Source organism: Mauremys mutica, chromosome 11 (assembly GCF_020497125.1).
Source record: "Mauremys mutica isolate MM-2020 ecotype Southern chromosome 11, ASM2049712v1, whole genome shotgun sequence".
Taxonomy (NCBI): Eukaryota; Metazoa; Chordata; order Testudines; family Geoemydidae; genus Mauremys; species Mauremys mutica.
Window position 1 is genome coordinate 205,334 of NC_059082.1, and position 15,758 is coordinate 221,091.

A 15,758-nucleotide genomic window follows, 5' to 3' on the forward strand; every position below is an offset into this window, starting at 1 on the left:
CCCCGGTGCATCAAACACTACCCCGCCAATCCGGCGGGTAGACAAGTCCTTACTCTTGGAGACCTATATGTTGCCCATTATTTATATTTCAGCAAAAACCTGACTCATTCTGAATATCTGGATTCTGATTTACAAATCAGTGGCAAAGAGGACCAGACTGACAAGGAGATGTGAACATCTGCCAGCTGAGCCCAACTACTCAAAGAATAACTGCAGCAGCTATCGTAAAGTTGCGAGTAAGGAGGAGCTTCACCACTAACAAGGACCCAAATCCCTTTCATACTGGTCAAAGGAGCATACACTACACAGTTCCATAATTGGCCATCACACAGTGCCAAGTGTTCCTGACCACAAGTTATACTAAATGTTGAGAACTGGGTTGAAAGCAGGTTCACTTCTACAAACAATCTGATTCTACATCAGCCTGAAACTTCTGTTGATGTTCAGCTATTTGCAATCTATCTTGATGTTTCCTCCTCAGATTTCACCCTGCCAAAGGATCAGAAAGCAAAAGAACAAGCTCCTTCTTGAGGACTCAAACTGAGTGAGCATAAGATGGAGACCCAAACTGATATGGCTCAGTGCTCTTTATACAAAAATGTCTTAAGGAGTGTTCTTCATGTGAAGCCCACTAAATATTCTTCTGCAATCAGATTGGAAACCTGCATCCAAACTGGTTTATCAGGAAGGACTAAGTCACTGCAATGCAATGTTCTGTCTCTCTGGAGCACATAGCAGCAGCAAAACTATCCACTTCAACACACCTTAATGAGGCAAAGACAGAAGTACCTAGCACAGCCAAATGGATCTTTCTAGTTACCTCAAGAGGTGAGAGATTATCCCTCTGAGCCTCTGAAAGGGTTTTAAAGCTTTACATGGCTTTTCACAAAGCCCCCAAAAGATTTCCTGACTTATCCTAAAAATAAACATGCTGCACACAGAAAGCTGGCCTCAGTTTACTCTCTACCTGCTGCTCAGCTGAACAAACAAGCCTGAACCTATTCTCTCCGGACACAAACTGAAATTCATATAGTTTATTAGCAGGTGAAAATTACAGTCTTGTCACTTCCCCTTCTGCCTCTTACACTGCAGGTCTAGATATAGATTCAGACAGTGCACACAACAGTGAAAATCTAGAACCATTATAGAAGTAAATATGCATCATTGAGACAGAATAGGGCATGTGCATACTCATGCTTCTGAACACTCACAGTACGTTCATACCCTTCCTAAGATTAATTTTCAATTCAGTGATATTTTATTAGCATGACAGCCCCACAAACCTGCCTGCACGTAGAACCTTTCTTCCAAAAGATGTTGTGAAAAAGTGGCATGCTGTTGCCAATATCCAGATCCCATTCATATTAAAATCAATGGGGTGGGATTGGTTCCCAGCAAAATGTTGCTATTAACTGTAAGTTGCTTATATCTCGGTCACTATTAAGTGGAACCTACTATATATGCTTCTCTGGGGTAGGGCACTCTATACTGCACACACCTTCAAAAGGCTCTGATTACACTTCTTGCTTCATGATTCACAAATATGCACATATACACACACAATCCCCAAGGAAGGAGATTCACAGCTGTATACACCCCATCTCTAAGGCTTGGGAATCTCAAGATGTATATGCTGCCTCCAATGGCTGGTGATCTCACTGACTCTTAAACATGCATAACACTTATCACTGGACACATCAATGCATTCATCATTTCATAGATGCCATTCCTGAAAGCTGCAGATTTTCCTTTAAGCCCACAGTACATTCATCCCCACCAACTCTGAATCAGAATGCATTTGCATTCCCACAGACTTCAGATTTCTAGGTAGCCTTCATTCACTCACACTTCAGCCTCCTACCTAACACACATTACCTGAGTGCATGGATACAATAGATGCAGCGTGGCATGTTCTTCCGATCATAGATGTCAGTAGTTTCTGGGTAGAAAATCTGAATATAAAACAAAGTTAACCATCAGAATAATACCCTACTCTAGCCATCCTAGTAGGAAGGATTCTGACAATCCTAAAACTCCTCCAGCCCAGTTATGAGATAGGTAGTTCATGGAGCACAACACGTCTCCCCTCCATTTTGTACCCCACTGAGGCCACTCCTAGCTGAAGCCCCACATTTCTCCTATGCGTCTACCACCAAACCTGTTCCCCAATTCCCTTACATGTACTCTCACATCCACATCACTGCTCAGCCCCGTGCCCCTTTTACGTGACCACCCCGCACTGGCTCCCCACAGAGATACTGTGTGGTGTACCTGGGGAACTGGGTTGGAGATGCTGAGGGAGCCAAGAGATGAGCAGGGATATTTACATGAGGGTTGGGGAAGAGGATTTTGTTTGGACTGGGTGAGCAGAAGGGGACTATGTGTGAGTGGCCTAGGAGAGTGGTAAAGACAGTATTGTGCTGCAAGGCACCTGGGGCCATATTTTCCAACAAACGTTGGGGGGCCATATTTTTAATTGTTTATCCCCAACATCTCCTATTATCACATTCTTGGATCCAGAGCTCGTTTGAAAGTCAGGCCCCTTAAAGGGTTAACATGGAAGGCATCACTACATAGATTCTAAGGCTAAAAGGGACCATTATGACAGTCTGACCTCCTGTGAGCACATCCAATCTTGATTTAAAAATCGTCAGTAATGAAGAAACCATCACGACCCTTGGCAAATTGTTCCAGTGGTTAATTACTCTTGCTGTTAAAAAAAATTTATGCCTTATTTGCAGTCTGAATTTATCTAGCTTCAACTTCCAGCCATTGAATGTTAGATCTTTCTCTGCTAGTTAAGAGCCCATTATTAAATACTTGTTCTCCCTGTAAATACTTATAGACTGTAAATCAAATCACTTCTCAGCCTTCTATTTATTTTATTAAGCTAAATAGACTGAGCACCTTGAATTTATCATTATAAGGCATGTTTTCTAATCCTTTAAATCATTCTTGTGGGTCTTCTCTAAACACTCTCCAATGTACCAACATTCTTCTTGAATTGTGGGCACCAGAAGTGGACACAGTATTCCAGAAGTGGTCATGCCAGTGCCAAGTACAGAGGTAAAAAAAACCTCTCTACTCCTATTCGAGATTCCCCTGTTAATGCATCCCAACATCACATTAACTCTTTTCGCCACAGCATTACCCTGGGAGCTCATATTCAGCTGATTATTTGTCATAACCCACAAATCTTTTTCACAATCAGAAGTGCTGACTATTTCCGGGTTATCTTTAACAAAGCACTTACTTTTCTTGGAAGGACATGTGCCTGTGTGTGTTCCTTACTGCTGTGTACCCCCGCAAAATTACAAGTGTCTCTACACAAAGGCTTCACACTTGCACTCCCCCAATTCTGCTGCCTCCGTTCCTTGGTGCTCTAGGCAACTGTGAAATGGGGAGCATTTGATGTGTCACTGCCTTGATGCAGAGACACTAGGCTCTATCTCAGGTCCCCTGCTCTGACATAGCCTTCCAACAAGCCCCCATCTCTACCCACACCCAGTAAAGTCTTCCCCCAGACTCTCCATTTGCTGCTACATTCTCTCCATTTCCTCAAAGCCTTACTCGAGCCCTCATGCCTGACCCAAGTCCCATTCTCTCCAGCTGTCCCTCACATTCTCTCTCTTCTCACCCAACATCCTCCAGAGCACCACCTCTCCCCCAGAGCCCATTCCTATACCTCCTGCTGCTCAATCTGCTCCTCTAGATCACTAGGAGTTCATGCATAGCACAGCTGATAAGTCAGGAGAGAACTGGGTTGAAAATTTTCACAAAATCCTAAAAATAACATTTTCAAGTATTTTTTTAAAAATGCAGACAGCAGGTTAAGGTATATAATAGTGACCCTTGTGTGATTAAACACATGGACTGTTCCTGTTACACATAATAAAAGTGTGAGGAAAAGTTGTTTTGGGTATAAATCAATGTTCATGGTTTGACTTTCAGAACAATGTTCCCAAAGATTTACAGATTTTAAGGCCAGAAGGGACCATGGTGATCATTTAATCTGACCTCTTGTATAACACAGGTTATGGAATTTCACCCAGTTACCCCTGTACTTAGGCCAATAATGTGTGTTTAACTAAAGCATCTTTCCAGAAGGCTTTATTTTGAAGACTTCAAGAGACAGAGAATCCACCACTGCTCCAGAAGAGATGGAAAATCCACCACTCCAAAAATTGTTGCTCCTTTTATCCATGATCTTCCTATGATGATTCCTAAAAATTGCCATGACCAAACTGTAGCTCAGGCATGCTGCTCAACAGAATGAAAAATAAAAATTTTGTACTGCAGATTTCACCCAAAATAATGAGTGTTAAGCATACGGCACTAAAGCAGGCATTCACTGCCTCCCAATCATACAAACAGGGATGGGAATGGAATATTTTAACAAACTTCAGGATTTCAAAGGAGAACCAAGTCTAGGAAACTAAGGATTAGCTAGGCAGAGTTTATTGAATCCTGTGTGTTGGCAAATTCATCCCACAACTTTCAAAGCCTGGCATTGCAGTGCAGAAATTACCTTGGGGAGTCCAATTTCAGCCATGGCATTCAACCACTGAATAACATTATCAGTATGACGGAAATGGAGACCAGTTGCCTGAAATAAAGAGGGGAGGGAAAAAAGCACATGAATCATCACAGCCACTGAGAGTACTAGGGAACTTTGCTAAGGCATTCTTCTGATAAGTGCTACTTACAACAGCTAAACTCTTCCAGGGATCTGAGGTCTTAGGTACTATGATGAAAGCTTTCTACAGCCAGTTATATTTAAGGCTTACAAAAGGTCAGTTTTCTCAGACTCTCACATGCACACAAACTCAGACTAAACTAGAGATCTTCCTTCATCTGATATTCTGTAGTTCAGGAAGAGTTAATTTACATTTTTTCAGTCTAAATTTGCCACAATCTATTACTCACTCATTCACTGACAGTTCCTCTACAACCATATGACCTGAAGTCTCCCTCCTATCTCAGACCTCTCTAGCCATCCTAGTTCCCAGAATCGAGAGGTCTCACCTTATATCTGGTTTGTTCCCGGTCATAGATTTTCTTCAGAGACACCACCTTGGGGGAGAAAAAGTTTCCAAGTTTGGCTAGATAGACTCCATTCCTTAGCCCCTCCTCCAGCTCTGTTGTGGGAGGTAAATCTTCATTAAGGCAGGCCTCCATCCATCTGAAAATGTAAAAGGACAGGAGTGGATCATTTGAGTGATGTGTTCCATTTACTCTCTTCTTGGGGGACATTAGCTGCTCATTTTCTGAGCAAGTTCACTGTTGCTGCTGCCACATCTTTTCCCATTGTATGATTTATGTATTAGGCACTGATGTGCAGTGTTATAAGACAGCGTGTACCACAAGATGCTGCTGTTTCGCCTCAGGTTTGAAGTGCTTCACTTCCAGCTTTTAGGCTACCTACGCTGAAGTTACTTCACATGAAAAAGTGAGCAGAAATATTGAACCCAAAAGTCTTTGAAAGTTTCACAAAAATATTTTTTTAAACAATCACTCTTATAAACATCCTCTTACCCATTAATTTATTTTCTCCTGGTCACTGTATACTTTACATTTGCCTAAATATATTAGCCAAACTAAATTACCTCTAGTTTGAATCTTCCTCCTGAGTACAGACTCATCTGCTAGGTCTCTCTTTGTTGAGCTCCTCTATATTCAATATCACCAAATCCCACACCAGTTATTAGTGGCTCCATCCCACTGATTCAAGTTCTTTTAGTGCAGTCTCACAGCTGACACCTCAGATTCTGTGGTCATGTTTGCCTCTCTTTCCTGTATTTTCTCCCATTCTCTTATATATTTCAGACTTTAATTTAAAATAAGTGAAGATACAGAATACTAGCTGCTACTGTAAGTGTGATCTCATTTTCATTACTAAAGAGTTCTGTATCCCCATCCAGTATCACAGCTTTCAATCAGCTCTCCCTTTATCTCTTATTTCTTCCTATCAAATTTAATGTCTGTTACTATAGTACCTTAAGATAACAAAGATTACAGAAAGTAAATAATCTGAACAACTAATGTCCCCACTGAGAAAATAAGTTTGGTTTTACCTCTTTAGGGACGTTGTCATGGGAAATCTAATGTATACAGATAGGATTTATAGTTTGCTCTGAAGGAGGTAAGACCTTTGGTCATTCTAATATTTGTGGAAGGAATTTCCACAACCATGGTTCATCTTCTAAAAGATCTAGTGCCTTTCTCTGGAGCATGTGTCACTGTTACTTCTAGAGTTCAGAGTTCCTGAGGGACACACCTACCTTGGTAAGGTCATAGTGAAACAGATAAGTGATTTTCAAGATATTTAGGGTGTAGAAGATCAAGATCCAAATCTTAAAATCAGATCTGGTATTGCAACATGAGTAAGGCTAAGATTTAGTCATGGGTATTTTTGGTAAAAGCCATGGACAGGTCACGAGCTGTGAATTTTTATTTACTGCTCGTGACCTGTCCATGGCTTTTACCAAAAATACTCCTCACTAAATCTTTACTTCTGGGGCATCATAGCTGGGGCAGGACCTGCTAAAGGGGGGCCTAACTCCAGTGCTGGGAGTTGACTGCCCCCTGACCACTGCTCCCGGGGACCACTCTTCCAACAGCTTCCGGGCACCCCGGGACCACTGCTGCTCGGGTGGTCCCCAGGGCACCCCCAGGACCACTGCTGACACTAAACTGGGAGGAGTGGTTGATACGCTGGAGGGTAGGGATAGGATACAGAGGGACCTAGACAGATTAGAGGATTGGGCCAAAAGAAATATGATGAGGTTCAACAAGGACAAGTGCAGAGTCCTGCACTTAGGACGGAAGAATCCCATGCACTGTTACAGACTAGGGACCGAATGGCTGGGCAGCAGTTCTGCAGAAAAGGACCTAGGGGTTACGGTGGACGAAAAGCTGAATATGAGTCAACAGTGTGCCCTTGTTGCCAAGAAGGCTAATGGCATTTTGGGTTGTATAAGTAGGGGCATTTCCAGCAGATCGAGGGATGTGATCATTCCCCTCTACTCAGCACTGGTGAGGCCTCATTTGGAGTACTGTGTCCAGTTTTGGGCCCCACACTACAAGAAGGATGTGGATAAATTGGAGAGAGTCCAGCGGAGGGCAACAAAAATGATTAGGGGGCTGGAGCACATGACTTATGAGGAGAGGCTGAGGGAACTGGGATTGTTTAGTCTGCAGAAGAGAAGAATGAGGGGGGATTTGATAGCTGCTTTCAACTACCTGAAAGGGGGTTCCAAAGAGGATGGATCTAGACTGTTCTCAGTGGTAGAAGATGACAGAACAAGGAGTAATGGTCTCAAGTTGCAGAGGGGGAGGTTTAGGTTGGACATTAGGAAAAACTTTTTCACTAGTAGGGTGGTGAAGCACTGGAATGGGTTACCTAGGGAGGTAGTGGAATCTCCTTCCTTAGAGGTTTTTAAGGTCAGGCTTGACAAAGCCCTGGCTGGGATGATTTAGTTGGGTTTGGTCCTGCTTTGAACAGGGGGTTGGACTAGATGACCTCCTGAGGTCCCTTCCAACCCTGAGATTCTATGATTCTATGCTCAGGCTCTCCCTGGAGCCAGTCACACCAGCCACTGTTCCAGCAGTCCCTGGAGCCGCCCAAGCAGTGGCTGGTGCACCTGGCCATGGGGCAGCCCCCGGGACTGTTGCTCAGATGCTCCCGGAGCCACCCCCAGGACTGCTCCTGGGGCCACCCCTGGGACCAGCCGCACCAGCCACTGCTTGTGCGGTCCCTGGAGCCAGCTGCCCGGGGCTGCCCGAGCAGTGGCCGGTGCAGCTGGCTCTGGGGCGGCCCCCGGGACCGCTGCTTGGGAGCTCCCCAGGGCTGCCACCAGGACTACTGTTTGGATAGTCCACGGGACCAGCTGCACCAGCCACTGGTCAGGTGGCCCCCAGAGCCAGCTAGCCCTGGGCCTCCTGAGCAGTGGCCAGTGTAGATGGCCCCAGATTGCTCCAGCAGCGGCTGGTGTGGCTGGCCTTGGGGTGCCCAAGCAGCTGGCCCCTTGGGCCAGTAGTTCAAGTGGCCCTGAAATCAGCCGCACCAGCTGCTGCAGAAGTCACGGAGGTCACTGAAAGTCACAGCCTTAAACAATTTCCACCACTTGCATCTGAAGAAGTGGGTATTCACCCACGAAAGCTCATGCTGCAAAACGTCTGTTAGTCTATAAGGTGCCACAGGATTCTTTGCTGCTTTTACAGCCTTAAACATGAGCCACTGTACTGTATTGAGCTCAGATAACTTAAAAACAAGGAAAGTAACACTGAACTGGGGGAGGAGTCCTGTCCGAAAGAAATCCAGCCAGTAAGACTGCTGAAGCTTGTGAGAAAGACCTTTGCTTTGTGTTCATTTAGCTTGTTAAGTTGGACATTAATTGCATTTTATCTTTTATTTTCTCGTAACCAATTCTGACTTTATGCCTCATTACTTCTAATTACTTAAAATCTTTCTGTCGTTAATAAATTTGTTTTATTGTTTTAGCTAAACCAGTATGCTTAGGCTGAAGTGTTTGGGTAACTCTATTTGAGATAATAGGATTTGTGCGCATCATTTTCTATTCATAAAATGATGGACTTTATATGAGCTTGCATTGTCCAGGAGTGGGCTAGGCAGTATAAGACTCATTCTCACACTAGGTGGAGGCATTCCCAACTAAAAAATATGACTGCATTGACAAGAGTTAAACAATTGGTGTATAATTTGATCAGTTGGCTGGAGGAAGGGGGTCGGTGGTTCCTAAGATAATGGAGTCAGACAGTGGTAGTGGATTTGTTGGATCAGTGGTTAAGGGACACACCGCTGGACATCCATCAGACATTTCACATTGCTTATCATCCTGAAGCAGCGGGGCAAGTGGAAAGAATGAATAGAACCATTAAAACTGAATTAGATCAATCTGGCCCCTCAGCGTGCTTATTTGAGTTGGACGATGGGGACAGAGTTAGGTCCATGACAGTCAGCTCAAAGCATACAAAGGTAGGCAAAGAAAGCAGCAAGACATGGTTTCTTCCCTTTTTGTCTTGCAGGTCTGCAACCATGACATGGTGGAGGCTTACAACATTGTGTCTCCTGATGTGGAGGGCATGGAGATGGTCCCAAGGTTCAGAGACACTCCAGTCAGTGATCCCCTGGTCCCAAACCACCACAGAAGTATGTCAGACCCCAGCTGTACAATAAGAATGGACAGAAAAATGATCTACTACTTACCATCTGGGGCTAAATGGGATTATCAGCCTTTCTGGGAAATGTGTCTTGTTCGGACATTGGGGTAGTATCTGGGGCAACTGAGAACTACAAGGGGCGTGTTCAGGTGGTATCTGTGGCCCAAAGTGGACAACTACAGAAGGGGCTGTATGGTTTGAAAGTTTATGGGTATATAATACATCCCAGGAAAATATTAGTATATAAATATACTGTTAAATAAATATTAGTATATAAAGAAGTTAGGGTTTTTTCTAAGGCAAAACAATTGTACTTCAGTAGCTCCAGGATGGTTGGTGAGTGTATATGTAAATAAAGTCCAGCTGGTTTTGGTGGCAAAGAACAAACAATACACAACACAGTACCTCTATCATAAACCCCCCTGAAAATTATGCTCTTCCTCTATGTCCCATGACCACTCCATGGCCAGAAAATGGTATTTTTATACTCTCCACTCATGAAACAGTGGTAGATGATGTAGGGTGGATATACCTCTCATTTATTTTGGATTTTATTAAATACAGATTCCCTGGGACCTGCTTAGTCCTATATAAGAAATGGTTTACCAATAATATTAAATCCCAGATCAGATTATGACAGAGTCCTGTGGGAGGCATACATCAATTGCTTAAAAATACTAGGAAGAAAAGAGATACTTTGGCAACTACATTGGGTGAAGCAGGAGTTGGGGTTTCACTATGCAGTTCTACAGACACTGAAGGGTCAAATCTTAGAATTAACTTTTTAGCCAACGGTTTTGGAAAAACGATCAGAAAAGGAGGTGGGTTCAGTAGCCTAACACTGCAGCAGGACATGATGACTATTAGTAATATGCACTCCATTGCATAAACTTTGAAAGGAATTAATATATCTGTAAATATTGTGAGTCATTGAGTAACAACATTTCTCAAGAAATTATTTACAGCATATATGGTATTTAACTTGTTATGCATTTAACACAAGACAGAAAGTGGGCGGAAAGGTCAAGATTGTTAAACAGCACACTGATCTAGATCACACTAGTGGAAAAGGAAATGTATTATTGAAAAGAAAATGTGGAATTTCTTTGGCTAGAATGTCGTAGGCCTTGGGCACCACATGAAATTAATAATGGGACTTTGCCCAATCATGACTGCTATTCCCAAATGGACAGCAAGTCCTACAGAATTAGTATGTGTTACCAGTATGGGTATTTTGAGAATCGAACATATAGACAACGGTATGCTAGAGTTAATTTGGCAACAAAGGATGGTGTTGAGATAAACACCACATGTTGTTAAAGAACCAGGCACAGTTAGATGGTTCTGTGTTAGGGCAGATTAATCACCAAGGACTGAGTGAAAGAGGTGGTACAGTTCAGTGATACCGTGTGTGCACTGGGATGCCACCACTTTTCAGTTGGTACAATGCCATATTAGGGGAACCTGAATGGGTTTTGTCTAAAGCTCATCTCTCTCTGTCTCAGATTGGAACCCATGCACTATAGCCATAGCTATACAGATTGAGGAGAACATGACAGAGGAAGTGATGGACAACAATGAATGGGAATAATTAGTGACTAGTCTCTTTGTACCCCTATCTCCCTTGTCCATTAACACAATTGATTTAAAAAAGAGAAACATACAGCAACTCGTGCCTATTACCCAATTGATAGCTGAGCAACAACAAATTGGGGACAGTGCTGTACAGGCTATGGAAACACCTTGGTAGGCCATACCAGCAGAGATGAGCTTGCATCACTTGGTGGGTAGTTGAAGTTTAGTCTTCATGGTAGTTCAAACAACAACAACTATTGTGATCATGGGAATGAGCTGCTGGATAATAAATTTGAAAAAGCAAGCACAGAAAGAAAGATGATGCAAATGAAACAAATGCAAACACAGGAGAAAACAAAAGGGTGTGGAATTTAGGGCTGGCTTAGCTGACAAGGGCAGGTCCAAGTTAAGACAAGACAAGCCCAAACATGTAATTGCTGAAACAACTAACTATTGTGACCATGTTTAGTAAATAAGGGAGCCATAAACTAACTAAATTAACTCTTGTGGGTATATTTATAATAAACAAAGTAGGCAGAAAAAACACTGAATGTATAAGTTTGCTTTACGCAATCTGCAAAGCGACTGGTCTTTATATGCAAGAAGTATAGCTAGGAAAGATGCATATACATTATGTGGCACGAATTGGAATCGTAGTAGCACCCTTTACCAAACCCCCCCGTGTCTGCACCTGGCCTGAATGGGCAAAGGGCTGTTACATGCTGTCATAGGTCTTCTCCCCCACTTGGAGCTTTTGGGTTCCAAGATGGGGACCTGCATGGACTCCTCTAAACAAAAATCCTAGTTTAGATCTGGTTCTCGCTGCCACCAGTCAGTTTAAAGTGTCTGACACACTCCCTGTTCCCCCAAAACCTTTCCTGGGGAACACAGATTCAAACTTGAATCTCAACACAAAGGGAAACAAACCATTTCCCTCCTCCCCTCTCCTAATGCTTAGGAGAGATACCTGATTCAAACTCCTTGAATCAACCAAAGAGGGATTCACTTTTCCCCCTCCCCTTCCCCTAAAAATCCAAACAAGGGAAGAAATCAATCAAGTTCTAAAAAGAAAAGATTTTATTAAAGAAAGAAAAAAAAGTACACTCTCTCTGTATTACCAGGATGCAAAAATACAGGGTCTAACTTATAAAAACTGGAGAGACTTCCCCTCCCTCCTCCTCAGCATAATCAAAGTAACAGCAAACAGAAATAAAGAATTCCTTCAGCAAACACACAATTGCAAATATAGAAAGCAACTCAAAAGACTAATCCGCCTTTTTAACTAATACTCACTATACTGGATAGTAGGAAATACTCCAGGAGAACTTGGAGACATGTCTGGCCTCTCTTAGATCCAAAGAGAGCACACAGAGCAAACAAGGAACACAGACAAAGCCTTCCCTCCACAGAGATTTGAAATTATCCTGTCCCTTGATTGGTCCTCTGGTCAGGTGTTCCTCAGGTTACTGAGTTTGTTAACCCTTTACAGGTAAAAGAGACTTTAACCCTTAACTATCTGTTTATGATACATGCCTAACAAACTAACCTAAGTGATGAGCTGGAGTCAAATTGAGTTTTTTAGATTCCAGAGAATTGGATGACTTGTTATCCCAGAACTGGACACAGTGTTCCGGATAAGCTAAGTGGAAAAGATCTCAGAGGGAATCCCAACGCTAACCAGCCATAGGATCCAAAGAAGGGATTATAAAAAAGTTAGGGATCATATGGAATTTGTAATGATAGATAAAGGCACTGAGATGTCGAAAATCAAGGATGGGTCTCCAACTCCCTTTTTTCTTTGGGATTAAGATGTAACAGGAATAAAAAAAACTTTACCTATGACCTCTAGGGCAGGGGTTCTCAAACTGGGGATCAAGACCCCTCAGGGGGTTACAAGGTTATTACATGGGGGGGGTCGCAAGCTGTCAGCCTCCACCCTAAACCCCGATTTATAATAGTGTTAAATATATAAAAAAGTGTTTTTAATGTATAAGCAAGGAGTCGCGCTCAGAGGCTTGCTATGTGAAAGGGGTCACCAGTACAAAAGTCTGAGAACCACTGCTCTAGGGGTCCTTACTCCACTGCTCCCAGTTGTAGGAGGGGACCTACTTCTTGCTTCAACAAACTCGCATCACAAGAGTCCCTGAAGAGAGACAGAGTGAGACGGGGTTTCAACAGTTTGCAACTGGATGGGATACCAACAATGGCATGAAATTTTACTCCTGCCTTATGTCCGGACTATGGGGCAGCTGAGGAAGTGGCAGATGGTCGCCTCTGCCTCAGGGGCTCTAAAGATCTCTGGTGAGAATAGTATTGTTTTTGTCTATAGAAAGGCTGTTGGTTCTGTTGCTTCCTCTTTAGGACTGAAAGATAACAATCCCAAAGATTGCAGAATAGTCCACAAACCTTTCAGGGTATGGAATACCTCATCCAGACCAGTTTTAAATAGCTCAGTGCCCTCAAATGAGAGGTCCTCAATGGTAACCTGATCTCCTTCAGGATCCCGGATGCCTGTAGCCAAGAGGACTTTCACACAGCAATCATAGTGGTCATGATCCTTACTGCCATATCAGACCACATTTAGTGCCACCTGAAGTGCTGTCTTGACTGTAAACTGATCTTCTCACATGAAGGATTTCCATTCCTCCTGGCATTCTTTTGGGAGTTTATCAAGGAAGTTAGAGAGCTTGTTCCAGATCAAGACATCATATTTTGAGAGTAAAGCCTGGTAACTGGCTTACTTTCATCTGTAGTCTTGCTGATGAGTAGATTTTTCTATCAGAGAGACCTAGCTTCTTTGGGTCCTTCTTGTGTGCGGTGTGTACTTTAGCTGAACCTGTAGTCTGGATTTCTCTTAAACTGTCTGGACCAGAGCGGCCAGGATGGAGTGCTAATAGAAATACTCAGATCTCTTAGCCAGCACCTATATCTCCTATCAGCTCTTTTGGAGGCAGCTAGTATCAAGATAGGTATGTGTCATGTGGTCTTGCCAAATTCAAGTAGCACTTAATATATGGGCCATAGCCAGTCTCCCTGTGGTTTAGAGCCAATGAATGTTGAGAAGCTTGTGTTGCTTGCACCAGATGATCTCCAGTGTGACAGCCAGCGTCTTCACCGTTCTCTTCATTAAGTCTTGAAAAACCTTTAGTACATCCAATGAGGTCATAGATGTATGGGGGTAGGTCAATCGTCTCATCTGAAGACAAAGATGAGATGGCAGGTGGCACTGCTTGATACTAATTCAGTGGATTGTTCATCCCGCTGTACTACTCTTCACCTTTCTTTAGCTGTGGCTGGGTCAAACAAGGTGCCAGTGCAGGTTCTAACTGCTTCTTAGGTAATGGAGATCTGGCCCTGAATACTATGAAGGACACTGGCTTCCTCAAATATGAGTCCACAGCCACTGTGCTAGTAGGCACAGTGAGGGGGAGGGCACATACTAACAGAGGTGAACCCTACATGACCCAATGACTTCCTGGGACCTCTCACAGATTCATCCCTAGACGCCCTTCCAGACTCTCACTATGTTACCATGTAGGCAAAGGTGAATGCTCAGGGGAGCACTATGCTTCTCTGAGGATGACAAGAAGGAATAAACCTTCTTGAGGGGAGGGGTGGTCCTGTCAGAAGCACCCTCCCTACTAGGAGCTGAAGACAGTATCATGGGTGAATGAGAGGCAAAGAATTTGAGAATAACCTCTGAGTCTCTCAATAAGAGGTGACCCAAGTCTAGGCCTACAGCTAGATCACTATATAGCAAGAATTTTCCTGTTCCAATATGGTGAACAGTTGGACATCTGGTATTAGTGTCAGACAGTACCAAAGAGGCAGATGCTGCCATAGCTAGGGTGCTTGGTGCTGAGGTTGCGCTGGACAACCAGTGCTAGATGCAGTGAAGTCCTTGCTCTAGGAAGGAACTGTCAGTGTAGCATAGTCTGGTACAAGGTACCAGAATGGAAGTCAGATTTCAAGGTCTTGGTGAAGGGGCTCAAAGAGAGGATTTGCCTCTTGCCTGGAGTTGGAGAAGGAGACTGGTGCCTGCCCTGGTCCCACGAATGTTGCTCCTTTTGGTCCCTTTCATAAGTCAATGCAAAATGGGGCCTGTAAGAAATGGTATGAGAGCTCAGTATGAAGTCTTTGTTCACCATGTGATTGATGCAACTGATGGAACTTGTCCATAGGGCTGCCAGGGTCCAAGGAGGACTGTATCAATTTTTCAAGGAGGAAGAGCTTGAGCCGTGTCTCTCTCACTTCCTGCATGTTTGGAGAAGGATCAGCATACAGAACAGTATTCTGGGGCATGTTGCATGAAAATCAGCCAGTAGGGCAGCATCGGCTGAAAGTTCAGTTGAGAATTTACTCTTGACCGAACTCTTTATAGAAACTAATAACTGGAAAAAACTTCTTGAGCGCATCCTGAATGTCATCCTTTTTCTTTCTGAGTGGGGATTGGCTTTCTTTGATTCCAGTCAACATATTGGTGATTGTGCAAATGGAAACTGTCTAGGCATAGTTGAGCTCCTCAGCAAATATGACCCACTTTTTATCAGAGCATGTTAAATGTGTTCAAGAATCGCAGGAGAGTCAAAAGTGAATGCAAGTCCATTATCTCTCCACACGCATACAAAACAAGTTTATTGAGCTATGTGGGTCATTTGTACACACAATTCTTGATAAGATTCGAAATGCCAAGTATTTTTAATCATAGTTGATACCACTCCAGATTGTTCTCACAAGGAACAGACTGCTATGGTTATTCGATATGTTAAGATTGTAGATAGCTCAAAATTTTCAACCGAAGAATAGTTTATTTTGTTTGATAATTTCACAAGAAAAACTGGAAAAGAAATTGCTGCTCAAATACTAGCAATTCTAGAAGGTTTTAAGTTAGATTTTCAAGTCTGCATTGGTCAAGCCTATGACAATGGATCTAATATGGATGGGAAGTACAAAGGTGTACAAGCAGTTCTGCTTGAGCATAATTCAAACTACTTTCTCCA

General features: G+C 43.2%; 1 protein-coding gene across 2 annotated transcripts in view; it reads right to left on the reverse strand.

Moving 5' to 3' along the window:
• Positions 1-15,758, reverse strand: part of IQGAP1 (IQ motif containing GTPase activating protein 1) — a 190,134-nt gene that overhangs the window by 120,275 nt on the left and 54,101 nt on the right. For both annotated transcript variants that reach the window (XM_044981139.1, XM_044981138.1), the window contains exons 3-5: positions 5,026-5,182; positions 4,529-4,606; positions 1,876-1,952 (exon numbers count right to left, since the gene is read on the reverse strand). In XM_044981139.1, coding sequence (XP_044837074.1) covers positions 1,876-1,952; positions 4,529-4,606; positions 5,026-5,182 — 312 coding nt within the window. The remainder of the gene's footprint in view (positions 1-1,875; positions 1,953-4,528; positions 4,607-5,025; positions 5,183-15,758) is intronic.